This window comes from Microtus pennsylvanicus, chromosome 5, assembly GCF_037038515.1.
Source record: "Microtus pennsylvanicus isolate mMicPen1 chromosome 5, mMicPen1.hap1, whole genome shotgun sequence".
Lineage (NCBI taxonomy): Eukaryota > Metazoa > Chordata > Mammalia > Rodentia > Cricetidae > Microtus > Microtus pennsylvanicus.
Genome location: NC_134583.1, coordinates 104098583 through 104125949, shown reverse-complemented (window position 1 = coordinate 104125949; position 27367 = coordinate 104098583). Strand labels below are relative to the sequence as shown.

General features: G+C 40.5%; 1 protein-coding gene across 3 annotated transcripts in view; it reads right to left on the bottom strand.

Moving 5' to 3' along the window:
- Nucleotides 1–19939, bottom strand: part of Ptar1 (protein prenyltransferase alpha subunit repeat containing 1) — a 62337-nt gene extending 42398 nt beyond the window's left edge. For all 3 annotated transcript variants that reach the window (XM_075973719.1, XM_075973720.1, XM_075973718.1), the window contains exons 1-3: nt 19800–19939; nt 10258–10427; nt 214–280 (exon numbers count right to left, since the gene is read on the bottom strand). In XM_075973719.1, coding sequence (XP_075829834.1) covers nt 214–280; nt 10258–10427; nt 19800–19885 — 323 coding nt within the window. In that variant the 5' untranslated portion in view covers nt 19886–19939. The remainder of the gene's footprint in view (nt 1–213; nt 281–10257; nt 10428–19799) is intronic.
- Nucleotides 19940–27367: the final 7428 nt, after the last annotated feature.

The following is a 27367-nucleotide window of genomic DNA, read 5'->3' as shown; positions in this document are numbered from 1 at the left end:
TATTTTAGGGAAAAATGCTTGCATAAAAGACAGTTATAAGGTACAGTACATGTGTTAGAACTGTCATGGAGATATTATAAAGAATCTGTATAAGAAGCAAACACTGGATGCTATGGTTTATATTTCATTTCCAAGTAGCTAACAAGGTCACAGGACTCTACACCTTCAGAAGTCTGGGGAAGCTTCACTTTACCACTGAAGAACATGGCATACCTCACATTCCATGCGGTGGTGAAGTCTGGGTTGAGAAGTAGCAGGGTGCAGGTGACATCTATCAATTCTAAAATAAAGAGAGCCACGTTAGGAACACAGTTTTACCCGTCAAAGCCTACTTTCTTCCAGGGTCCTTGTCCACTCTCGTTACAACCTGTATCCAGGCTGTATTAACTTTAATAACAAACATGCTCTCCTAAGGCGGCAGTGGTGGGGCTGTTATCCTCAGGATTTTCTTCTATTTGGGATCTGTACAATTATTTTAAAGTTAACAACTTTATAGTGTGCCCATAGAGAATAATTTATCCTCCTTTTAGAAAATCTGACAGTAATCTAATTGGCATTAAAAAATAATTTTGAAATCACCATTCATAATTCTACTAATGTCTCAAGCACTAACTAAGAAGTTTTCAGAAAATAGGAGAGAAAAATCACCCATAATCCAATTTACATTCTGCTGCAAAAATTCCTTTTCTTCTACACATTTTACATAGCAACAGCAATGATAAAAGTACACTAATTGTTTTTAAAGATTTACTGTTCTATTTTCCAGAAAATACATCATATGTATTATAAATGCCATATAAGCCATACTTCAGTCTTCATTTTTCTTTACTATTTTTACTTCATTGAGTCTAGGCTATTCATATTCACCAAACATGGATACAAATAAACTCAATAAACCTGCTTTTAAAAATTGAAGAAATCTGGATACTTTCTTGTTAGTAAAATTGGAGACAATTTTAGAATTGCTAGTACTGATCTAGAGACACATTGCTAAAGTAGGTAATGGCACCAGTGGTATTAAATACCACGTGAATACAATATAGAAGTTGTGGTTACTCCTTCTGCGGCACTGCTGGAGGCAGTATAATACTAAATGCTCTGTTCACATTAGTTCAATGCATTCTCAGAGATGTGAGCCAAGCCATTTCTGTTCAACTTTATAGCAGGAAAATGAAACTTTCAGGCTTTCTAAAGATTATTTTTATTTTATGTATATGGACGCTTTGTCTGTATTACATCTGTGCACCACTTGTGTGCCTGGTGCCTGCAGAGGCCAGAATTGGTCATCAGATACCCCGGAACTGGAGTTACAGAGTTATGAGTCACCATGTGGGTGCAGGGAATCAAACTCAGGTCCTGTGGAAGAGTGGTCTGTGCTCTTAACCACTGAGGCATCTTTCCAGTCCTGAGAACTAGAGTTTTAACCAACTAGTATGTCACAAGGTTAATACCTGACATTTTGATCATATCAATTATACTGCAAATGAAATGTCTGGCTATAGAGATAAATGAAGCATTTTAAGTACTTAATACAAGATAAACTTTAAACATAAGAGAAAACACATAGCTATCTCATGTATACACTTAAAAATGGTCCAGTTAACTACTATTCTATTACGACATAAGATTAGCATTTGTTCAGCATTTATGATTCTACTGCTATGGATAACTTTGAACATTCAAAAACTAAAAAGCAGGAACTACACACACTGACTTCTGACCCACATTTTTCCTACTGCAAGTTCCTATGTTCAAGCTTGCTGTGATATAAAAAACAATCTAATTCATATCCTTTTTTGTTTTTTTAATAGCTTTTGGCACTAATTTAATGTTTGCCAAGGAAACTAATATAATGTTCAACATCACTACTCACTTAATTCCACAAATGTTCTAAGTATCAACAATGAGCAAGGATTAAATAGTCCCAGGACTCAAGGAACTGATATAATTCTAATAAGACCTCATCTTACCCTTCATAAGATTATCTTCTTGCTGGAAAGGGCAAACAAAGGGCATATACCACCCGGGGCCTTCCTAAGAAGCTATGACTAATTCTTCCTAGTGTGCCCATGGGGATTATGAGTGCAGGGGTAAAGGTACAGCAGACTGTGGAGAGTGTGATGTCAACACAGCATGCTCTGAGACGCTATGGAGCACAGCACAAGTATAGCACAAAGAGGCAATTGCTGTCCACTGAAACAGGCTCTATTCCTAACCTCAGAAGAGTCATCAGTGCCCACCCCAGAACACACTTAGAGCACATGGGAAGGGTTATATGTGAAAAGGAAGCTGCGGGTTTCTTTGATGTCAGCGATTGTCCCAAAAGCTCCCTAAGTAAACTGGCTCTTGGTCCCTGTGTCCTTTTATAGTACAGAAAATATACAATGAGAGTTATGTCTGTTTGTATGTTTAATGCAACTCTCCCCCTCTACTCACTAAAGTGAGACAGAAGCCTCTGTGCAGTAGCACAGGCAGAGCTAATAAACACACACACATTCAATACTGGTCCCCACACATCCATGAGAGGCTGTGGAAGAAGGCTCATCACTGTAGTGCTTCCTTTACTAGAGACAGCAGGTGCTAGGATCACAGCCCTGCTTTACCACTTCCTGGGAGTTCTGGGCAAAACAAACACCCAAGTAAATCAGTCTCATTGTGCTCAAAAAGATAGATGCCAGAACCTTACCACTTGTAAGGCATAGCCTTGTGGCAATACACAGATTAATAGAAATAAGTTAATTTAAGATGTAAGAGTTAGTTAATAAGAATCCTGAGCTAATAGGCCAAACAGTGATGCAATTAATAGTTTCTGTGTGATTATTCAGGTCTGGGCAGCCAGGAAACAAAAGAGCAGTGTGCCCATGTTTGGGGCTAACCGGCATGGCCAGCCACACACTTCGCATCTGGGTGCTTGTATGCCTGCTCGGGGTTAGAAGGGAAGTAGCTGAGAGCATGCCTACAGCACAGCACCCACGCCTGGATTGTGTATGTTAGGCTGTGCACAGGAAGGAAAGCATGGTGGATTCCTGCCGCCATTCACGGAGACATTTCCAGGCCATGTAGCATGCTGCATGGCAGATTTAGCTTTTACTCAGACCAAAAGGGCTTATGTGCTGCACAGTGCTTCCCAGAGTTGAGGTGGTGAACACAGTTCCTACCCAGCAGTCCCAAAGCTGGTAGTAAATGTACCTAGACCATATTGAAAGACCAAGAGAGGTGGAGCCAGCAACCAGGGCTGCCACAACCACACTGCTTACCATCTTAAAACGCTCCTTGTTAAAAAAGGATTTTTGATACACAGTAGGACAAATTCAACATAAAAGACCTCTAAACAAGACACAATGTGTTTAAAAATGCACATAAACTTAGGAGGGAGAGGAAAAAAAGTAAAGACAGTTATAAAAAGAAGTAGAGTCTTTAAAAATACTACAAATAATATAAAAGAATACCGATTAAAGCAGAAAAAGCCATAGATTAAAGGAGTAAGGAAAAATAAGCCACATAAAGATGGAAAATCCACAAAGCATCTGGATTATGCATATTTTTGTGTTTTCTTTGAATTTTTTGACTGCAGAGAGACATTTGTTTCTGGGGGCTGCTAAGTTAAACCAACATAAAAGTATCTTGACTTCAAAATTTGAGTCTAAGGGTATGTTGCTTTAGAAAAGAGGTTCTGCTTTCGTGTACACAGAAGATAAGAACCTGTGAATTCCTTCCAGGCTAATGTGGTTTGAAGAAACAAGACCTCCCTGAAAGGTCTCCATAAATCCTAAAAATACTTCACCCAATGAACAGCATGAAGCAGTTTGGAGGAAACTATGCCCAAATTCCCAAAATGATTGTTTATAAATGTTTGTTTTTATTTAAAGGCAGATACGAATACTTTGCATTGATATAGATATTGATCTATTGATATAAATTTAAGGTCAATTTTGCTACATTGCATATGTATTTCTGCTCTTGTTTAAGGTACTGCGTTTGTGAAGCTCATTTAAAACTGCAATATACACAGTTAAGAAATACAAATTAATAGTCATCTGTAATAACCAAACCTTTAATAATATTAGTTAGGTTTTCTAAATATATAGAGATATATTTCAGTTAGACAGATAATCTCCAGCACCCCAAAGACCTACAGAGTATGGCATTTAAAAGGTTTTAAGAACTTAGGCTTATCTCAATAAGCACCAATTACTTCAAGAGGATGATGGGCATCGAAGAGGCTCCTTATGGAGTTTGCTAGCCATCTGGGCAAGAAACTCCTCTTGCCTGGACTGCTTGATGGTATTCTACATGAATTAGACATGCAGGACTCACAGAAATGACAGCTGAACTTGCCTAAAGGTAAGACAGTCCTTCAGAGTTCCAGTTTCATGAAAGAAACTGCTGGACGTTCTGCAGGACACAGAAGAAAGCAACTGATGAACTTTGTCATTACAAGGCAGAACAGATCTTCAAATTTCCTGCTTCGTGGAAAAATCTGCTGAATACAATGGACCTATAGGCTGAAGATGGATGCCCTAATGTTACAGAAGATTTTAGTTGACTGTCCAAGAAGTGCGATGTCTCTGTCAATTCCAGAACATTGGAAGTTGCTTACAATGCACTTGCTGTTTACTTAGGTAATATTATATCCTTATGAAGTCTTTGGTGGAGTTGAAGACTAGATATCTATAATTATAGTTTTCCTTAGTTATTCTAAAGGATAAATTAGATATGAAATTTTAGACTCACAAAGATAAAACAGATGATAGAGTGTTTTCCTTAATTTGCCAAATACAAATAGATTAAATATTGTAACTGTAATTCTTGATTGACACCTGTTTTATGTAATTTTACTATGTTAAAGTTAAAACTTTCCCTTTTATTTAGACAGAAAATGGGAGATGATGTAGGATTCCCCTCTGTATGCTGTGAATATGTTTTAATACCATTGGTTAATAACGAAGTTGCTTCAGCCTATGGCAGGACAGAATATAGCCAGGCTGGAAGAGATATAGAGGGAGAGAGTAAGTGGAGTCAAGGAGATGACTTGTAGCTGCTGAAGGAGGACACCAGAACTTTACCATTGGTAAGCCACAGCCTCGTGGTGATACACAGATTAATAGAAATTAGTTAATTTAAGATGTAAGAGTTAGTTAATAAGAAGCCTGAGTGTTGTAATTAATATAGTTTCTGTGATTATTTGGGTTTGGGCAGCAGGGAAATGAAAGAGCAGTCTCCTTCTACATTGTGTGTTAGTGTTTTCTCATTATAAATGAGGTTCACAATAGAACTACCTCACAGAAGCGCTAAATGATTAAAAGCATGAACTGTCAGGTTATCTGACATACGGCGAACATTAAATTCTGAATGTTAATTTTCATTATGAAGTTTGCACATCCTAGTCAGTTCCACAAGCGCTAAGAGTGGACACCTAGTAGGAAGTGAAGGAATCTAGGCAAAGCAGTGACCACTGTGCAGAGGGATACCTAGCAGCATATAGGAATTTTGGGATGTAAGACACCAGCAGCCTGGACAGCTGTCATTAAACCGGGTTTTCTCCTCTTCACACACTGCTCATCTTTCCTGATTCAGAAGTCAAGCTCTAGGCCAAGAAGTGAGGAGGGGTGGTATAATGTAAGAAGCAGGAATGGGCCAACCAAGACAAAGTAACTAGGCTACAAATGCAAGAATCAGATCCACAAGAAAATCTTGAGGTGTCAGTCAGCAGTGTTTCAGGAAGAAGAAAGGAAGAAAGAGATTAAGTAATTTAACCTCAGACTGCTGATGCTCTGGCTTTTCAGGTCTGTCTCCCAGCAAAACAGATGCTAGCACACTTTTGGCAAAGGCTTTGTCCTATACAGGAAGGATGAACCAAGCTCTAAAGATAAACATGCGTCACTAACAGTTGACTGTAATGATTTCACTCTCTAAATGTCACCGACTGCAGACCATTTCCTCTATGCCTTCCCCAGAAGCCATGAGCTACTGAATGTCCTGAAGACTCTTGGAATCAAAGAGGTCTCTCTTGAGATACAAAACATATGCCAGTAAATACATGCTTACTACACACATTCCAATGTATGACTAATCTACCACCATCTCACAGGCATAAAATTAATCTGGGTACATCATACACAGGGAAGTAGCTAAATTCCAACTGGAACAAGAAAAGTACATACAGACTCTACCAAAGTCAGGGGTTCAACGTTCTTAGCTGGACTCTATTCTAGTAATAGTCCAGGTTTTACAACTCTGACAGAGAATGGTTTCTGTGCATCTAAAACTAAATAAATTGAAGATAATAAACTACTTTCCTTCCAAAATATACTCAATAGCATATAAGAAACAGCTTAAGTTAAAGCTATTTAAAGAGTATACAGACCCTAAGAATTCTTGCTAATCCGACAAGGGACACTTTGGCACTTGAAAGTACTGAGTAAGAGCCATAATCCCTGTTCTCAGTGACCCCCAATCTAGCAGGAAAAAATGTTTAAATAACAAACTACAGTATTCTATGGTGAGTGAGCACTATGAAAGTCACCCAAGCAAAGCACTCCCACAGAATGCAGAGATCCACTGCTTCCTGAAATAGACAGAAAGGCCTCCTGGGGCATGAGTGTGAATTCAGTTTGCTAATGCTGGCAACCAGGCTGATGACCACAACACAAAGCAAAATAAGGGAGTATCAGGCAATGAAGTCTGAGAAAGGAAAGGTGTAGATTGTGGCTGGAATAAAGAGTAAACACTACAAATACAAATGGTTGTAGGAGTCAAATGAGTGTCACAAACACAGCAAAACAGTGATCACTTGCAGGCGGCACTCTTCTCATGTCTGACGTGCATGAAGAGGTTACAGTAGACAACAGTCCTCCTGCCCAGTTAAGAAAACTGTAGGCTACTGTTGCTATGTAGAAACTTAAAACTGAGGCCAACGGATTTTTCAAATAAGGACAGAAATTCAAAACTCCATCCTGCTTTTAAACTCTTATACAACTAGTTAAGGACAGGTTTTGAAACATATAAGCCAAATGAAATGGATCTGTAGATAAATATCAGTCTAGGGGCCAAGACCTGCAATCTGATGCCAAATATGGAGTGGCTGCAACACTGGCCATCAGGCTTTAGAATACAATAGATGGGTAAAGGCCTTGAATATCACCTAAAGAATTTCAATATTGCATTGGCTCTTAGAGAATCATGACATAAGATATGAGCAGATAGATATATTTCAGAAAAGTGCTTCTTAAAAGGCTTTTATATATGTATATGCATGTATATGTAATAATAATATATGCATGTATATGTAATAATAAGAAGAGACCATCAAATTTGAGCAGGGGGCGTAGTGTAATTAGAAGGAGAAAATATAGGAGGGGTTGGAGGGAGGAAAGGAAGACGCAAGTGATATACTTGTATTTTAAATTTAAAGAAACTTTTTGATAGGAAAAAAAATGGGCTGTTGGAAGGTGCTGTTTGAAGTGATAGTGGCATGAAGGACATGAATTACAGAAGAGCCTGCAATGGGATCAACCAGCATTTGCCCAGCTGAGAAATAGAAGTCTTGCCAGAAGAAGAAACAAGGAAGAAAAAAAATGCAGAAGGGTACACTTAAGTATATATAATGCTTTGGATAGAACTCTGCCCTTTCAGGGCTTTTAATGCTGTTTTGCTGGATAATTTTATGTCCTTTTGACACAAGCTAGAGTCACTTGGGAAGAGGGAATGTCAATTGGGGAAAAGGCTTCCCTAAGAGTTGCCTGTGGGAAAATCTGTAGTGAACTTTGCTAAGAATTAATTAACATAAAAGGAACCTGTTCACTGTGGGCAATGCTATCTCTAGGCAGGTGGTCCCAGGGTATATAAGAAAGCACGCCATTAATATGAGGGAATGTGCCCAGTCTTATTGCAACATGATATGCCAGGTTTGGTTGCTATCCCTGGGATGCCTGCCCTTTCTGAATGGAAACAGAGGAAGAGGAGTTGATCTGGGGGACAGGGGAGCTGGGAGGAAGGGACTGGGGGAGAGGAGGGAGGGGAAACTGGTTGGGATGTAATATATGAGAAAATAAATGAAGTATGGAAGAAAGGAAGGAAGGAAGGAAGGAAGGAAGGAAGGAAGGAAGGAAGGAAGGAAGGAAGGAAGGAAGGAAGGAAGGAAGGAAGGAAAGGAAGGAGGGAAAAGAGAAAGCAAATAGGTTGAGCAAGCCATGGAGAGCAAGCCAGTGAGCAGCATTCCTCTATGGCCTCTGTTTCAGCTTCTGCCTCCAGGTTCCTGCTTTGACTTCCTTTGAAGATGAGTTATGACTCTATTGCAGGGTTCTGGCCAAATCAATTAGACACTGAAACACTTCTCTAAATTTTCAGCTTTCTACCTTTGTATACACACAGTTGTTTCTAGAAAAAAAAGTTTCAAAAAAATGGCATTTTCCTAAAAAGTTTGAATTTACCTTTCCTTAGAAAGATTCAGCTGCATCCTAAGTGTTTTAGTTCATAAATTTGGCACAATATTTTTACATTGGCATTTTCAGGCATCAAGGCACAATTTACTTCTTTTACTGACAATACTACATATGACCTGAGTGGTCTGTGGTGCTGCACTGAACTATGTTCCCTTTCCTACCTGAGCCTTAGATTATTATGTCCTGTGGGGCTGTAAAGATGGAAGTCATGTGAAAAAGATGGCATAGTCTGCGGTAGGGTGCCCACAAGAACCTGAAATGCACGGAAGACTTGGCGGCCACAAGACAAAGATTGGTTGAGCACAGGTACACAAATGGGAAAGGTCCAATGCTATAAGACAACTTAGACTTGATCTTTAAATTCCTACTGTTTCTTCTCCCTGACAGACACAGTTGTTTGTTCTGTCTCACCAATGTGCAATGGCCGAGTCACACTTCTGTACGCCAGGATAAAAACAATACAGCTTCATCTGGCAAAACGTAACTTGCTGGAGTCCTATGGCTCTCTGAAGCCTATGCCATGGCGACAGAACAAAAAAGGAGGTCTAACAAAAGCCAATCCCCTTACATTTGTTTGAAGCATGTGTCCTAGACTCAGGTCACGCCATTAACATCACACCAAGTTTAGACAGCACTTGTGAATTAGAAACACATATCAGAAAACCAATCAAATGAAACAAGTCACAGGGAAAACAGAAAACACATCTCTTAAGCTCAAACTATGACAAGGGTCCACACAGGAAAAGGTACTATTGACCTTTTTGGACAGTCTTTTAAGGACAATACTGAGAAAAACTCAGGGAACTCCGACATGATACAGCTGATGACACACGTCTCCTAAAGAGGCTTTCTGGCACTCAACTTGAAATTTATTAGCTAAAGGAAATGTGCTATTCACCTTTTCTGCCTATGGTCCTCAGGGCAGCTTCTGGTAAGAGCAGCTCCTTGGTATTGACTACTGAGCTGCTGATTGAAATGGTCTAGAAAGTAAGGTCTTGCTGAAAACCCCCTCCAGGCAGGCGCACTGGCCCTTCGGCGGATGGTGCTGCACGAGGGGAAGAAAGGGCTTTACAAAAGCAGAAGAGAACATGGTCTTAGGTGAGCACTGCCCAGAAATGAGAGCCGAGGTGAGTCTGAAAGGCTAAGGAGAATTTGTGCAGCCGGAGCTGGACTTGAGGAAACGCTGGCTCAAGAGCCCAGGTGGGATGGCTGTTAGGGACTACCAGTACTCTAAAGAGTTGCCGCAGGGCAACGGGAGAAGCAAAGGCCAAGGCTTTCCTTCCTTTCTGAGTTTTCACTTTCTCACTTTGGCACTAAGATCCAGAAGGCCTGATCGCAACTGGGATTCAGTGAAACAGCAGAGCCACAGATGGGCTCACACTCAGCTACCAGGAGCAGCCTGTCTCCTTCAAACTGCCACAGAAAAAAACGTTTCGCTGTCCACAAAATGCTAAGGTAAGGGGTCAGAAATCAAGTAGTTATAGGAACTAGAAAACTCTTCGGTGATGCTCAAACTTTTTTTTTTTTATTTTAATTATAGGATGCCATCCTAAATAAAATCTTACAAATGACCTCAGGATACTAACACATAAATCTGCTGTGGCTGCAGCAGGTTGCTTGAATCCTGCCTGAGACACTTCCATTTTAATCCTTGTGGTTACAAACAGGAACACTAATAATCAAGGCTAAGCTTCTCATTTGACAGAGGCTGAACACCTACTCAGGTAGTGCAGAGGAGAGCGAAAACCAGAGTGCAGGAATGCCAAACCCCAGGCCAGGGCTCCTCCCAGGAGGAAGACAGGTTCATACTCACCATCTTTGTTCAGCCATTGCTTTCTTGTTCTGTACAAAAGGAGCTTGTTGTGGACATACGGTAACAAGAACTTGACACACCAACTCTCCACACCAAGTTTGTTCTCGACCAGGACTATAGGACTCCGGTTATATCTTGCTTCAGGACATGGGATCAGGCCAATTTCATCTCTAAATATGTAAGATATAAAAAGAAACTGAAGATAATACTGACTTTTATATTTTTTATAATTTCTCAAGGTATTTAAAAAAACCCATACATTTCTTTTTAAAAATATAACTATGAGGGTGGTGGTGACACACACCTTTAATCCTAGCATTCCCAAAGCACAGGCAGGTGGATCTCTGTGAGTTCAAGGCCAGCCTGATCTATAGAGTGAGATTCAGGGCAGTCAGAGCTGTTACAAGAGATACCCTTCTCTAAACAATAACAACAACAACAAAAATAACAAAAAAATTAAAAGTTTAATTTTAGGTGGGTGTGGTAGTGCACATGTCTCTAATCCCAGCACTAGGGAGCAGAGGCAGAGACAGGTGTATCTCTGGGAGTTCAAGGCTGGCCTGGTCTACAAAGCAAGTTCCAGGACAGCTAGGACCACACAGAGAAACCCTGTCTTGGGGGGAGGGGTAATAACTAAGCTCATATAGTGGAATTGTAGCAACAAAAAATAATTTTTTAAAATGTAGTTTGCTGATAACAGCAGAAGTACAGAGAAAAAGTACACTGCAAGCCTCCTTACGGGCAGGGGTCAAAGTTCAGCTTGTCTTTAGATGGTAATCTGAAAGCACCTTTCAGCATTGTAAAGCACATACTGCTACCCGACCCTGCAGTTACCCTATCCTAAGCACAACACTGTAGCTAGACAGGAAACAATCAATCATTTAAGGGTTTGATGCAGGCAAAGAAAGCACAGCTCAGCAGCGTGGTAACGGCTAAGTAATGATGCAGGTCTGCACATACTGATCTACCTGCCAAGAATATGGGGACTAAGCAAAATGCACATAATGAAAAAGCCTTTTATATAATTTCTTTAAAATATGTATTAGATACATTAAATTTCCCTTGGAAAGACATCAAGAATTTTTCTTGAGAAACAAAGGTAATAAATGAGGAAGAATTGTATTTTTATAGAATTATTTTAAGAATTCAAATCAATGTGTTTATATTTGCTTGCTATAATAATAAATGTGGAACAGAAACAAATTATTAATAAATGTAAGTTTGCCTATGAAATTTTTGGCTCACTTACCCTCTATATATTGCCGAATTTAAAAAAAAACATCCTTATGATAAAAATATCAAAATGCAAAATATATTTCAGAATGTGGTCAGTCAATCCACCTTAACTTGAAAACTGCACTAAAAACAGAGACTTGATTAATAAACACCTTCTGATTTTGGCTCTAACAATAATAGAGTGCTGGAAAGAAGGCTCTGAAAGTAGAATGCCTGAATTAGAGGCCTGAGGATGAGCTAGTATCCCCAGTGCCCATGTACAGCCCAGCTGTGGCCACAGTTGACTGAAATCCAGTGCTGTTGGAGGCAAAGACAGGAGAATTGCCAGAAATTCTGGCCAGTTATACTAGCCAAAAATAAAGTGCTAGGTTCAGTGAGAGACCTTTTTTCACAAGAATAAGCTGAAAAATGACAGATCTGAATAACCAATGTTCTTAATCTGGTTTCTATGCTCCCACATCCAAAAACACATGTGAGTACCACATACACCACACACACACACACACACACACACACACACACACACACACAGAGAGAGAGAGAGTTTTTTTAGAAGTTATCTTTAGAATTTGCCTATTCATTTTGTAAAAAAGATTGCATATGGTGGTACCCCAGGAAGTAGAAAATACCAGATCCCCTAGAGCTGGAGTAGAGGTGGTTGTGAGCCATTGGATATGACATGAATGTTGTTAACTGAACTGTCTTTTGAAAGAAAGAGCAGCAAACGTGTGTGACCACTGAATCATCTTTCTAGTCCCACATCTCTTCTTCACAAAAAAGAACAGGGCTGAAGATGCAGCTCAATAGGTAGAGTGTTGCAAGCAAAGTGGGGGCCCTGCTTTTAGTCTCGGACGCCTGGCTAGCTTACACCTGAAATAACCACACAGAAAATGTATTAATTAAATCACTGCCTGGCCCATTATCTCTAGCCTCTTATTTGCTAACTCTCACATCTTGATTCCACCCATTTCTATTAATCTGTATATTGCCACATAGCAGTGGCTTACCGGGAAAGATTCAGCATGTCTGATTCTGGCGGCTCCATGGCCGCTGTCTCACTCTGCTTTCTTCCTCCCAGCATTCAGTTCTGTCTTCTCTGCCTACCTAAGTTTTGCCCTATCAGGCCAAGCAGTTTCTTTACTGATAACCAATAAAAGCAACACATAAACAGAAGGACCTCCTACACCAGTAGAGTGCTTGCACAGCATTCTCGAAGCCCTGGATTTGACCCCAAGCACCATCTCAATCTGCCCCAAAGGCACACACCTGCAATCTCCATACTTGAAAGGCAGAAGCAGGGATGGCATGGGAAGCAGAAGCAGATGGTTAGATCTCTGAGTTCGAGGCTAGCCTGGTCTATGAGTTTTAGGATAGACAGAGCTACACAGAGAAACCCTGTCTGGGGAGAAGGGGGGGGTGTAAAAGTAACATAACTGGAATTAAAATCATACAGGGCTATATATCAAGTGGGAACTACACGAGATGGATGCTGTCTCCCTTCCCTTGCCAATATAAATTGAAAAAATAAACAAAAAGTTGATCTTCAGAATTTATTTGTGACAATGCCTTTTAAGTCCTTAGAATTCTTTTGGCAAGAAGACAGAGGTCTGATATAAAAATGGGACAAGCCTGTTTAATCGCAGATTGTAAGAAAGTCCTCTTCTGTTAAAAACATACATCTAAAACAGACCCACCCAGATCAGCCTCTCCACTGGACAGCTCAGAGGCAGCCCAGTCACAAGTTAGAAACATACATCTAAAATAGATCTGCCCAGAAGAGCCTCTCCACTGAACAGCTCAGAGGCAGCCCAGTTTCTACTGACCACTTTGTTAGTGACTCAGGGATCTGTTAATAAACAAGGCACTAAAATTCCTTGCAAAGTAATCACAGCTCCAGAAGACTCTGGGGTCTACAAACACCACACTCAGGTAGATTCAGAGGCCTCTGTTAATACAGATGCCCTACACTAGTGCCATCACCATAGAAAAACAGTTACAGAATATACTGCATACTTTTAGTTAGACTTCTAAGAGTTTCTCTGTGGGATGTCCACATCTACAATAAAAGGTCACCACTTGGTTCTTCCTGTAGTGCCAAGGATGCTCTGTGGGGAAAATCCTGAGAGAGCACCTCGTCAATACTCAAGTTTTCAAAGCATGCCTATATGAAATTGAACACTTTAGGAAATAACCTAAGAACAGAAAAATAACTCATTCAATCCCAGCACTTGAGAGGCAGAGGCAGGAGGATCTCTGTGAGTTCAAGGCCAGCCTGGTCTACATAGTACATTCCAGACCAGCCAAGGCTATACTGTCTCAAACAAACAAACAAAAAACGAATAACCTAAAATTAGCAAAACCAAATGAAAAAACCAACCCCTCAATTTACTCAAGAGATTGTGTTCTCTGAGATCTAATAACTACTTGTAACACTTCAAGGAATTCTAGAAGCTAAAAACATGTTACATTAGCAAGAATAAAAGAATCCCAGGTTCCAGATATACAGTTTGGGAGGATTTTAAAACTCACAATGTTAAAAACAAGTTTTGCTTACTATAGTTGTACTAGATATAAAATGTCCAAGTACTAATTTAGTGCCTAAATTATAAAACAAAGTAATCTATAAAATTAAACACACACACACACACACACACACACACACACACACACACACACACACACACTACTGTGGCAGGCTACCCTTCCAAGAAACTTTCAAAAAACAAAGGGCCTTGGGGACAGCAGTGCTCAGTAACTGCATTTGAATGAATGGTCATCCTTGCTCCTCAGTGACATTTACACAGCTTTCAAAGGTCATTCCAGGAGAATATCACCTCTGCTCTTTGTAATACACTGTACTGAGAACAGCACAGGTCATCTAACATGCAACTTTAGCCTCGGCAGACCTCACTCTCCCCATCAGAAAACGGGTAGACTCTATTTCATCTCTAGTAAAGAAAATGGGCCAGAGTGTACTCAGCTTTCAAATTGTATACAGTGAAACTTGACACCTATTTCCACGTAAAGAGAATGAAAGAGTCATAAGGATGTAAACCTTTGAAGAAAAAAAAGAATGAAAAGCCCTTGATAACAGCCCCTGACTAACTAGTCTCTCTTCTACCACCAATGACCAGTGTGATGTGTTAGGTTATTTACCTCTGGACCGCTCATCAGAAATATAGACATATAATATCTTCTTGCTTGTTATGAAAACCAAAGGTGAAGAATGTGGCAAACTATGAAGTCCTAGGCATACATAAAGGTTATCAATTCATTTAACAGCCTGAGGTCATCAATGTCAAGCTTCCTGGTTAGTGGGCGATAGAGGGCTGAGAAGAAAAATTTAATCCTTTGTTCAAGTTATCTGACCCTAAGATACAGCATTTTGTTACTTCTAAAAAATTACAGCATTTTCTTTAGAGATATGTGGTCCATAAGCTTCAGAACAACAGAATGTTTCAATTTAGGTTTGCTTCTATTCCTTTAGATTACTGTCTCATTTTTCAGGCAATTTAGAATTCTAAATCATTTTTAATGAGAGGAGGAAGCTCATTCTTCTTGCATCTCTCCTTTTATCAGTAGAGGCCCACTGAGCTTCAGGGGATTATTGGAAGTTGGCATTACTAGTAGCTATCTTAAGAATCTGGGTCTCCATCTTAAATTACAATTTCATACCCAAAATGTAGAAAACTCAGGCAAAATAAAACTAAAAGGCTGAATCTGTAATAATGTTTGAGTATATGTCTTTTTGCCCTTCTCAAGTTTTTTTAAAAAAAGGAAATCACATCGTACATAGACTTTTGACAAAACTTAAACGTTAACATTTAAGATTTCCTACATAATTGATATTTTAAATGCTTATAAATGACTATAAGCATCAGATAATTTCCAATTATTCCTCCTGAAAAAGCCTTTATGAGGGGCACCTGAGTCTTTCACTACCACAAAACTCCTTTCCCCATAATTTTAAGTTTCTAGAAACTGGGGCTGGAGAGATGGCTCAGCGGTTAAGAGCATTGCCTGCTCTTCCAAAGGTCCTGAGTTCAATCCCCAGCAACCACATGGTGGCTCACAACCATCTGTAAAGAGGTCTGGCGCCCTCCTCTGGCATGTGGGCATACATGGAGGCAGAATGTTGTATACATAATAAATAAATATTTTAAAAAAAGTTTCTAGAAACTTAGAGTCCTGTATTTAACCATTTGTTCAGGTAAATATTCTGTGCACGATCAGATTAAGGAGTTTTCGAAGAAACTGAGGTCAGGAGCAGCAAAAGTTTTAATCTTCTCAAACAGATACAACAAGGCTCAATGTAGGTGCCTTGAGGGACTACTCCACGGACAACATGGGATGGATCAGCACCTTCACTGCAGGTCACACACAGGATACTGCAGGTGTTTGGGGTCTCACTTCACAGTGGACAGCCAATGGAGTCCAGGGTTCCTATTACATGGATGTCAATGTGCAGCAGCTTCTCTTGTCTGTATGCTGCAGAAACAACAGCTGTCATCTACAGCTTACTTTTCTGCTTCTAAGCAGGATGCATTTTCCCCAATACTAAACATGAACTCTGTACAGTGTCACAACTGAACAGAAAATGGCCCGGATTCAGGAAATCTTATAAACATCTTTACTGGATAGCTATTTTTGTTTTATATGCTGAAATTCTTTCTAAAATCACCAAAAAGAAAAATACCCACAGAAACTGACACTTGCATATTAATAATTAAAACTTGACTGATATTGAAGATATTTCAGAGATCTAATAGGCTTCCTCACTAATTTTAAAGATTACTTTCTGTACTACTGAAACTATTACTGACATTATTTAGGAAACAGGAACTGACAGTTATTGTTTATTGCATGACACATTCTGTGTTTACACAATAATTTACAGTAAAAAAAAATCTTTGCCTCATTTTATAGATAAGACAGTCTTATCTAAGTATATCAAATTAGCAAATGACAAGGTTCAAATCCAGGCCTCAAATTCTAGACAAAATTTAAAAAATAACTACACTACCATTTAAATGTGAAAAACACATGTATAAGACCATTATATTCTGTAGTTTCATATTCTGCCACCTGTAGGCAACTTTAAACTGTGTTTCAATATTACTCCCTGACCTAACAGTTTTCTGTGGGGCCTCCCTACTGATGAGATGGGCATCCTTTCTTGTGTCTCTATCTGAGACCTTGTAATCCAAATAAAGTCCCTGGGCATCACTGTTCATGTCACTCCTACCCTTTCTGTCTCCTTTCATAGTGCATGTTGACTGGTCTGAAATTCCATTAAGGAATCCTTTCTCAACTGTGCACTAATCTATGTTCAGCTCCCAGTACAGTTATCCCCAGACTAGCATTTTGCCTGTCAAATGGGAGTGTTCTTTTGCTGTACACATGAATTCCACACTTAGGCCAGAAGGTCAAGGACTTCTATAACCCGTTCCTGCGGAATCTTTTCAATAACACCTTGCTGCTTTTGATCAATGTATTGCTCCCAGTTTCTCCTGATACAGTAAGTCCTACCTAGACTTTGACGTTCGCGTTAAAAGCTGCCTCCCCTAGGACACACCCAGTGTCTCTTCTCTTCCAAAACACATCTTCACTAAAAACTATGGTGTAGAGTTAATTTACTGTTCATGTAGGTTAGGTCTTAGGTGTCCACTAAAACCACAGTACACAACATAGTACTCACTTATTATGAGTATAATTATGCTTGAAATCAAAAGTTCAGTTCTCATTCACAGTAAGTACACTCCAAGTGTTCCACAGCTACACATGGCTCAATCACACCAGAAATTTGGCTTCAGTGCAAACTATATTTGTACTTCTTGTCTCATACAGTGAATATGGTACCTACTGCTCCTCAAATCAACGTAGATATTCAATAAAACAAATCAATTTGCTGAATAAGAGACTATTAACCTGATGGCCTAATTAGGCTGTACAGCAAATAGCTGTCTTTCACATTAAGGCACAGTCTATACCTCATGGTAATAAATATTTCTGGGTCAAACCACTAATTGCAGGGAACCCAATAGGATTCCCAGTCTCCTACGAAACAATATCTGTATTGTGTTTTCCACTTTGCAAAGTGTTCTGGCCAGGAGTGGAGGGACCGAGGTTACTCCAGTGCTTTGAATTCTCATTAGCCCTCCAGACCGAGAAGACACGGAGCCAGGGGAAAACCAAGCCATACCTGATAGATACATCATTCTTAGTTCTTATTGAACCTTTGATTGCTTCAGGTAGATATTCTACAGAAACAAAATCAATATATTCACAGAAGTAGATGTTAACAAATAAATGAGCAATCTATCTCACACTGGAGGAAAGGGGAAAATAAAAGGCAAATAATGAAAAACTTTTGTAAATATTGTTATTAGATGCTAACTTAAAGACAGACACCGGATATTGAAAAAGTAGACCAACAGCTTTTCTGAGTCTGAAAAGGTCAGACTGAGCAAAGACATATGGGCACTTCTGAAAGGTCCAACACACAAGACATTTTAAAAGATGATAGCTAGAAGACACTTCTACCGTAGGGAATGTGTACTGAAATACAGCTGCTGAAAATGCTAAATAATGAATTGAGCTATTTAAATGTTCACAGTTTACATAACTCATTATTTCAGGCGCCCAACTTAGCTTAAACTTTCTTATCTCAAATGACCCAAATATTTACAAATAATGATAAGTTTTGATAGAGTATATATTAATGAGACTGCAGAGTAAAAATATGAAGAAGGGGCCCTCTAAGAGTTCTGGTAAGTGTGATCCAGAAAAACAGACACTTGCTCCATACGGCACCGAGTCAACCTGACTAACCCATTAGCCTAATCTTAGTTTTGCCAAATATAATTTTAGTCTACCTCAAAGATGAGAAACTGAAGTGATTACTGTATTGGACCTCTAACCTTTGCTATAATTTCATTTGGAAGAAAAGAAAAAAAAAACAATGAAAAATAAACCTTTTCATTTGCCCAACTTTTTTTTTTTTTTAAGGATGTCTTTTCGCACTGTGGCTGGAATTCTCAAAAAGGGCCTCAAAGACTGACACACAAGACCTCAAAGCATTCTTTAAAAGGCCCAATAGCCACTATGGCTACTGCCAGGAAATCACTCCAAACATTCATTCTGAAAAAAAGTCAATAGTCAAAAGAGGAAAGGAAGAAGACTCAGGAGCTGTCAGAGCTGGCAGGTATGTTTTTAAGGCCAGCAGTCTTTTGTCTTTAGTGAAGTACAGTTTTAAGCCCCTAATTGCCACAAGGGAGCAGGCCATCCGAGGACGGCTAAATTCTTTATGAACACCACCTTGGAGGAAAAAGGACAATTTGTTAAAATGTAGGTTTGGCCTTTCATTTAGTCGGAAAAGCGACGGAGGCTGAAGTGTTTAAAAATAATCCATGTGCTCTAGTTAAAAAAGATAAAGAATATTAAAAATAAATTGTAGACTCAAAAAAAATAATACAAAACTAGACTCCCATGTTTGTTTCCCCAGGAGAGAGGGGAGGGGAAATGGACTATACTCTTGCTTCTTTCTGATTCTTCTGTCTACTGATGAGGGTAACTCTTTCGTAGTTTTCTTCTCATTCGTTGAAGGTAGTTATAAAGAATAAAATCTTCAGAGTGTCTTCCTAGAGAATAACAAGTAAACGGAAAGGGAGGAGAATATATGTCAGTCCTTCAGTGAACTTAGAGAGGGCAACAGTTCTGGGTAAGAATGTCAAAAGATGCTCGTCTATAACTTCCGACGCGCTTCTGATAAAAAGTATCCAGTTTGCAACAGCTTTAGGAGAGATCCACCCAGGTCACCTTCAAAAATTGTTACATCTGACTAGCTTTGCAATTTTGTGACAAGTGAGGGGAAAAGTCAAAATCAGCCCCCAGTCAACTTCAGTAACCTGAAAGGGGGCTGCGGGGAGTCTGATGAGGGTGGGTGACCCTCTAGAGTCTCGCAGGGGATGCCACCGAGAGCCGCCTGCAAGGCACGGAGACCCACAGTGGTGGCCCGCGGAGCAAGCGCGCCCAGGCGGAGGGCGGCCGGGAGAAGAGTTGTCACAACTCCCAGGACGCGCCCGGCAGGGCAGGAAACTCCACGCTCCGACGTGGCTGTCGGAGGTCGCTTCCCAACACCGGCCCGCCACGCGTCCTGGTAACGGCCAGCCGGCCCGGCGCGACAGTCCCAGCCGCGCTCCGCCTGTCGGAAGCGCGCGTGGGGCCCGAGCGGCAGCCGCGAGTGGACTAGAGCGCGGCACCGGCCCGCCCCCGACGACCCCGGCGGCGCAGGACGCGCGACTCACATGTGCGGGTTCCTGCGGAAAGCGTTGGTGATGTCCTTCACCACCCTCTGCACCAGCACCGCCACCTCCTCGCTCGTCTCGGCCATGTTGGCGGCCGCCGCGATCCGGCGCGCCTCCGGGAGAGCCCAGCCGCCGGCGGGAGTTCCGCGGGGGCGCGCGCGCGCGCCGGCTCAGGCGCGTCCTCTCCGAGGCCGCTGAGCACTTCCGGGTCAGGGAGGGCCGCTTCGCTGCTGAGTTGGGCACTATCTGCTCCTTGACTGTGATTAAATTTTGGTGCGCTTGGCATGGAGGAAGGAGGGTCCCGCCCGCACCTCCCCAAGCAGGCGTGGGCCAGGGGGGCCTTTTTCGAGCGACCTCCGGACCACAGGACTATGCCAGCCCACCCCGGGAGGAGGCCTGTTACTGACCTCCTTTTGCACCCCTGTGCCACTTGTGTTTCTGAAATTTAAAGTAACCCTTTTAATTAAAGCTTTGTAATTCATTAAGCAAAGAAAAAGAATATAAAGGGGGAAAAATTACCCTCCAGATCCGTTTTAAAAAATATATAAACTTTTCTTGATTTACACAATGTTTGATGACGGCTGAGTTAATTAGGAGTATAAATAAATACATATACACACATAAAGAAATAAGCAAGGCTCTGGCAATTTGTTTCTGATGTATTTGGTGATGGCTGAGTTAATTTGGAGTATAAAGTATAAATAAACAACTTACAGAATCGCTCTGTTCCATGTGGATTTTAAAATGTTGTGATTAAATGTTTATATATCAGGGTGTGTTTTAGTCTCTTCTGAGCACAAAAATCTGACTGCCTCCCACTGGTGGTGGTGGTTGTTCCTCATCCTCTTCCTCCTTCGATTCCAAGCCAGTTCTTCCCTACTTGAAGTTTGTATCTTTTTGCCTGATAAGGTAAACGGTGAGCCTACCCAGCACTTGGGAGGTGGAAACAGCAGTCTGTTAAATTCAAGGTCGTTGTTGGTGGGTTAGGCTGTGTGAAACTTGGATCTCTAAAAGCCAAAACCTTGAGCCAGCGGTGGTGGCGCAGGCCTTTAATCCCAGCACTCGGGAGGCAGACGCAGGAGGATCTTTGTTAGTCTGAGGCCAGCCTGGTCTACAGAGCTAGTTCCAGAACAGGCTCCAAAGCTACAGAGAAACCCTGTCTCGAAAAACCAAGAAAAACACGATTGGTCATCGTCCTGATCAAGAAACAAGAGAAAGTCTACAAAATTGTAGAAGGCAAGACATTTGGACCTGTTTACGATGCTTTAAAAAGCAGCCTGACGTACTCTCTAATAAGTTCTAGGAAGAAGCAGTGAACCGATCAGAGTGTGTTAAGATCTCTGGGCCGAGACTAACTCAAGAGCCCTATAGAAGAGTATGAGGGGCTGGAGAGGCGGCTCAGCAACTAAGAACACTATTTTCTAGACCACAAAGCCACTTGTAACTCCAGCTCCAGAGAATCCAACAATCCTCTTCTGGCCTCTGTCAGAAGACACATACACATGTACACATGCACACATGCATACACACCTTAAAAATTTTTTTAAATAATATAATGCTGCCTGATGGCTTCAGAAAGCTGGGATGTCTGCCTTTTCTCATCGGAACCTGATTCTTCCCTTGGTGGTACTAGGGAATAGTTCTGATTTGTGAGAGCAGAGCTGAAGGCGCACACTGAGAAACAGGAGTTTTTCTAATGTACTTGCATTTGAAGAGAAAAACCCAAGCTTGATTTCCCCAAATCTCAAAGTAAGACTGATGTTCCAGGAAGATAGTATGTCTGTATGGCTCTGTGTTTGTCCTTCCTCCACCCTCTGGACTCATATGAAAGCTGTGAACTATGTGCCTCGTGGTTCTGAGTGTTGAAAATAATCTCACCAAGTTATTACCGCTCTAACATGTATAGAACTCAAATGTTTAGAACTGGGATATATTCAAATGATGATCCAACTCAATTTCATCAATAAGTGCTGAAATCATAAGATGTTTATAATTGAAAATCACAAGCCCTTATTAATAATATATGAGTAGTGTGTGATGAATTTAAGAAGATTTTGTTTAAAGATTTGTATTGAGGGTACTACAAATATATAATAATGAAATATATAGCAAATAGTTCAAGTGCCCAATGGCAGAAGATTGGATTATGGTGAGGGTCTGAGGAGACGGCTTTGCAAGTAAAAATGTTAGTGATGCAAGCCCGAAGACCCAAGTTCTGCCCCTGAAGTCAACAGTAGAGCAGGGAAAAGCAAATCCAGTGACTTGTCCTCTGGCGTGTATGAACCACAACTCACACCTGTATCACAGCCACATACACACACTCAGTTAAAACTCCTAAATGATGGCTAAGTTCCATGAGAAAATATTACCTTGTCATCAAAAAATGACATCATAACTAAAAAACTATGCAGTTGGCCCTCTTTATCAGCAAGCTCCACACAGTGTTAGCTGAACCCAAAAGAAGTAAAATTATTTGGAAAAACAGTACAACTGTAAAAAACTTGTACAGACTTTGTTTAAAACAGACTAGAAGGCCATAAACTGAAAAGGCTAATCGTGGCAATCTCTGTTTGACGGAATTAGTAGAGATAAGTGGGACCTATAAATATGTGTTCTAGGGGCTGGGGCACTTTAACTATTTGAATGACACATGGGAATTGTGTTCTGTCTGGAAAGCTCTGGGTGGTGGAGACAGAAGATTCTTAAAGCCAGCTGGCTAACCTGACTATCTGAATTGGTGAGCTCTAGGTTTGCATGAGAGAACCCCTTCCTCAAAGAAGACATTGGAGGAGCAATTGAAGAACAGTCCCAGTCCCATTAACCAGAGACACTCACATGCATGCACAAGCAAGTACATGTGAACATGCACACAGAACAGCATGCAATTGAAAAGAAGAAGAAAAATAGACATATATACATACATATAAGATACTCAAAATTCTATAAAACAAAAGTCCTGTGCTCCAGTGTGGGTCTCTGTCTCTATCTCCATCCATCACCATAAAAATTTTTCAGACTGGCCTCGAACTCGTGATCCTCCTGCCTCTGCCTCCTTCAGCAAATCCTACCGGCCTGCGCCACCACAACAGACTGAGCTCCCAAGGTCCCAATGAGGAGCAGAAGGAGGGAGAACATGAGCAAGGAAGTCAGGACCACGAGGGATGCACCCACCCACTGAGACAGTGGGGCTGATCTATTGGGAGCTCACCAAGGCCAGCTGGACTGTGACTGAAAAAGCATGGGATAAAACCGGACTCTCTGAATATGGCGGACAATGAGGGCTGATGAGAAGCCAAGGACAATGGCACGGGGTTTTGATCTTACTTCGTGTTCTGGCTTTGTGGGAGCCTAGCCAGTTTGGATGTTCATCTTCCTAGACATGGACGGAGGGGGGAGGACCTTGGACTTTCCATGGGGCAGGGAACCCTGACTGCTCTTTGGACTGGAGAGGGATGGGGAGAGGAGTGGGGGGAGGGGGAGGGAAATGGGAGGCTGGGAGGAGGCGGAAACTTTTTTTTCTTTTTCTCAATAAAAAATTAAAAAAAAAACAACAAAACCCAAAAATCCTGATGTATATGTTGGGCCCTAGAAGGAACAAGAGTGGATACTAGACTACTTTTAATGAGTTGGGGAAAGAGATGAAGATGACTTTGAAATTTGGTCATGTCCTTACTCTCTCTATTATTCTACTTACATTACTCCAGTACTTTGTACTCTATTTTGAGTTGACCTCTACATTGTGATAACATTATACAAAGCTCATATAGTACTAAAGGTGCTCTTATAATATTGCTAGTTTGTTTTTTTTTTTTTTACTAACATGGGAAACTTATCTCATCACCTCAGCAAGTAAGTGTTAATCCAGGTGTGGTGTTGCATTCTTATAATCCCCACACTGAAAAGGGTACTGGAGGATTGCGAGTTCAAGGCCAGAGTGGATTATATAATAAATTCCAATCTGTCTTGGGGTTATAGAGTGATACATTGTCTAAAATAAAATAATTGAGTGTTGGTTTGCAACACTGCTCACTGATACAGTGCTTGCCTAGTGTGTGTGATGCCGTGGGTTTTCTCCTTAACATTGTCCCATGCCTAAGAATAATGCTCAGTTTTAGCTGTGGGAAGTCCTTCTGTATGTGCGTTGCTTTTATTGGTTAATGAATTAAGAAGTTCCTTTGGTTTGTGATAGGGCAGAATAGAGGTAGGCAGGAAACTTAAACTAAATTCTGGGAGAAAGAAGGCAGAGTAAAGGAGAAGCCATGTAGCCACTGCCAGGAACAGATGCCTCCACTGGAGCCCGCTGAAACTTTGCCAGTAGGCACAACCTTGTGGTGATGCACTGATTAATGGAGATGGGTTGGTTTAGGATGTAAGAGCTAGCTAGAAATAAGCTTAAGCTATTGGCCAAACAGTATTGCAAATAATATGGTTTCTGAGTGATTGTTTCAGGTCTGGGCAGCTGGAATGAACGAGCAGCCTCCCCCAACAAGTTTTAAATACTTATTTATGATAAACAACATTGTCATTGTGATATAAGTTAAACCTAGGCCCTCTTCCTTATTCCAGAATCTAAAGTCTAAGAACTTATCAGCAAAGAAACAGAAAAACAAAATATCAGCAAACAAGATATAATATCAATTATCTATTTTTTTAATACAAGAAAAGCATAAAACTCAAGTCCAAATGGATCAAAGACGTCAACACAAAGCCAGCCACACCGAACCTCATAGAAGATAAAGTGGGAAGTACACTTGAACGCATTGGCACAGGAGACCACTTTCTAAATATAACCCCAATAGCACAGACATTGAGAGAAACAGTTGATAAATGTGACCTCCTGAAACTGAAAAGCTTCTGTAAAGCAAAAGACATGGTCAACAAAACAAAACAAAACAAAACAAAAAAAACAGCCTACAGAATGGAAAAAGATCTTCACTAACCCCATATCAGATAGAGGTCTAACCTCCAAAATATACAAAGAACTCAAGATATTGGTCATCAAAAGAACAAATAATTCAATAAAAATGAAGTACAGACCTAAACAGAGAACTCTCAACAAAGGAATCTAAAATGGCTGAAAGACACTTAAGGAAATGTTCAACATCCTTAGTCATCAGAGAAATGCAAAGCAAAACAAGTCTGAGATTCCATCTTAGACCTGTAAGAATGGCCAAGATCAAAAACACTGGTGACAACTTATGCTGGAGAGGTTGTGGGGTAAAGGGAACACTCCCGCATTGCTGGTGGGAATGCAAGCTGGTACAGCCCCTTTGGATGTCAGTGTGGCAATTTTTCAGAAAATTAGGAAACAACCTTCCTCAAAACACAGTAATACCACTTTAGGTATATATCCATAGGATGCTCAATTGTGTCACAAGGACATGTGCTCAACTATGTTCATAGCAGCATTGTTTGTCATAGCCAAAACGTGGAAATAACCTAAATGCTTCTCGACCAAAGAATGGATAAGGAAAATGTGGTACATTTACACGGTGGAGTACTACACAGCAGAAAAGATTAATGACATTTTGAATTTTGCAGGAAAATGGATGGAGCTAGAAAACATCATTTAGAGTGAGGTAACCCAGATACAGAAAGATAATTATCACATGTCCTCACTCATAAGTGGTTTTTAACCATAAAGCAAAGAAAACTAGCTTACAAATCACAAACCCAAAGACCTTAGACAACAATGAGGACACTAAGAGAGACATACATAGATCTAATCTACATGGGAAGTAGAGAAAGACAAGATCTCCTGAGTAAATTGGGAGCATGAGGACCTTGGGAGAGGGTTGAAGGGGAGGGGAAAGGCAGGGAGGGTAGCAGGGAAAAATGTAGAGATCAATAAAAATCAATGAAAAAAGCAAAGCAAAGGGAGCAATACCTGTCTTCATAGGCTTTACTAGACTTTAGAGAAAAGGAAGAGAGATAACTACAGTTTTAGAAACATATACATGAAATGTAGAGATGCTTTGTGGATACCCTTGGTTTGAGTGTTTTAGTTTATTTCCTCAGACACCAGATTTCATGAATAAGGACTACTTTTAAAAAGCCACAAAAATGCCCAGGCAGTAGTGGCACACACCTTTAATCCAAGCACTCAGGCAAAGGCAAATGGATCTCTGTGAGTTCGAGGCTAGCCTGGTCTACAAGAGCTAGTTCCAGGACAACCAGGCTACTATACAGAGAAACCCTATCTCAAAAAAAAAAAAGCCCCCAAAATGGTGGAGAATTCTAATGCCATCTATTGTTATCTTCTTTGGTTGACATCTTTAGATCAATTGTTGAAATAAAAATATGATAGACGTTTTAGCATCTGTAAGCTGAGAGGCACCACTGTATAGAAGATTGCTTATGTCTGTAAATAAGGAAAGCAGTATTATTCACCAATCAGTATTAAATACAATAATAGTAAATGAAAACTAAGTGAAATACTATTAATCTGGAATCGGCTTAACATGTGCAAAGGATATTGCACTACAGTGTAAGCAATCTCATAGAATGTGAACTGCTTTAAACCTGAAAAAGTAGGTAAATGCTACCAAGGGGCTAATAATGATGACTTTAAAAGACCAATTTTTGCTGCCGTTAGAATTCATGAAGATATGAGAGTGTGAACACTGGGAACATGAATGGTTTTGTTGCCAAGAGATGACTCTTTTTTCCCTTGGCATTTGATAGGTCCAAATTACCCTTTTCCTTTGATTTGTCCCTTTTACCACGGAGGCCCAGGGGACCTCTGATGTAATCATTAGGAAAGAATAAGGAAAAATGTCTAGAGAGAAAAAAGCCGGTCCACGACTTGCACATGGAAACAGCTAGAGAGAAAGGCTCCTATCCTAACGCAATGCAATAGCTGCTTCTTGTGTATGAAAGATTCCAAATTGCCATAGGATTTTTCTTAGTAGCATCCCTTATAATAGATGACTAAATAGTTTTGTTCAACAAAACTGACAGATGAAAAACGTAAGTCTTGACTGAGTTGTAAAGGCGGCTAGGAGCTTAATTTCATTGTAGAAGTTCAGTCACTTGTCACTGTGATAAAACACCATGATCAAAAGGAACTTAGGGTAGACAGAATTTATCTTAGTTTATGGTTCCAGAGGGATACAAGTCCAAGATGGCAGAAAGAAGGCAGAAGGAAGGCATGGTAACAAGGAGGGAGCATGGTGGCAGGAACAGGAGCTGAGAGCACATATCTTGAACTAGACGTGGGAAGCAGAGATGAGGAATGAGAAGCGGTGTGAGACTTTTCATCGCAAAGCCCGCTCCCAGTGATGTTCTTCCTTCAATAAGACTGCACCCCTAAACCTCCCCAAACACCACCAGCAGCTGCAAAGCAAGTTTTAAATTCCCAAGACCACGAGGGACATTTCTTATTCAAACCACTACAGTCTTTGGTATCTGACTAAAAGTAAAGAGTGTACTACTTAAAAAATAAATAAAAACAAAAAAGCAGGAAGTATTGTAATAAAAATGTACCTTATTTCTGTTTCATCCTATTTCCATTTTTAAATCACCTCTGAGATGAATCTACACTAAGATCAAGTCAAAGTTACCTATAA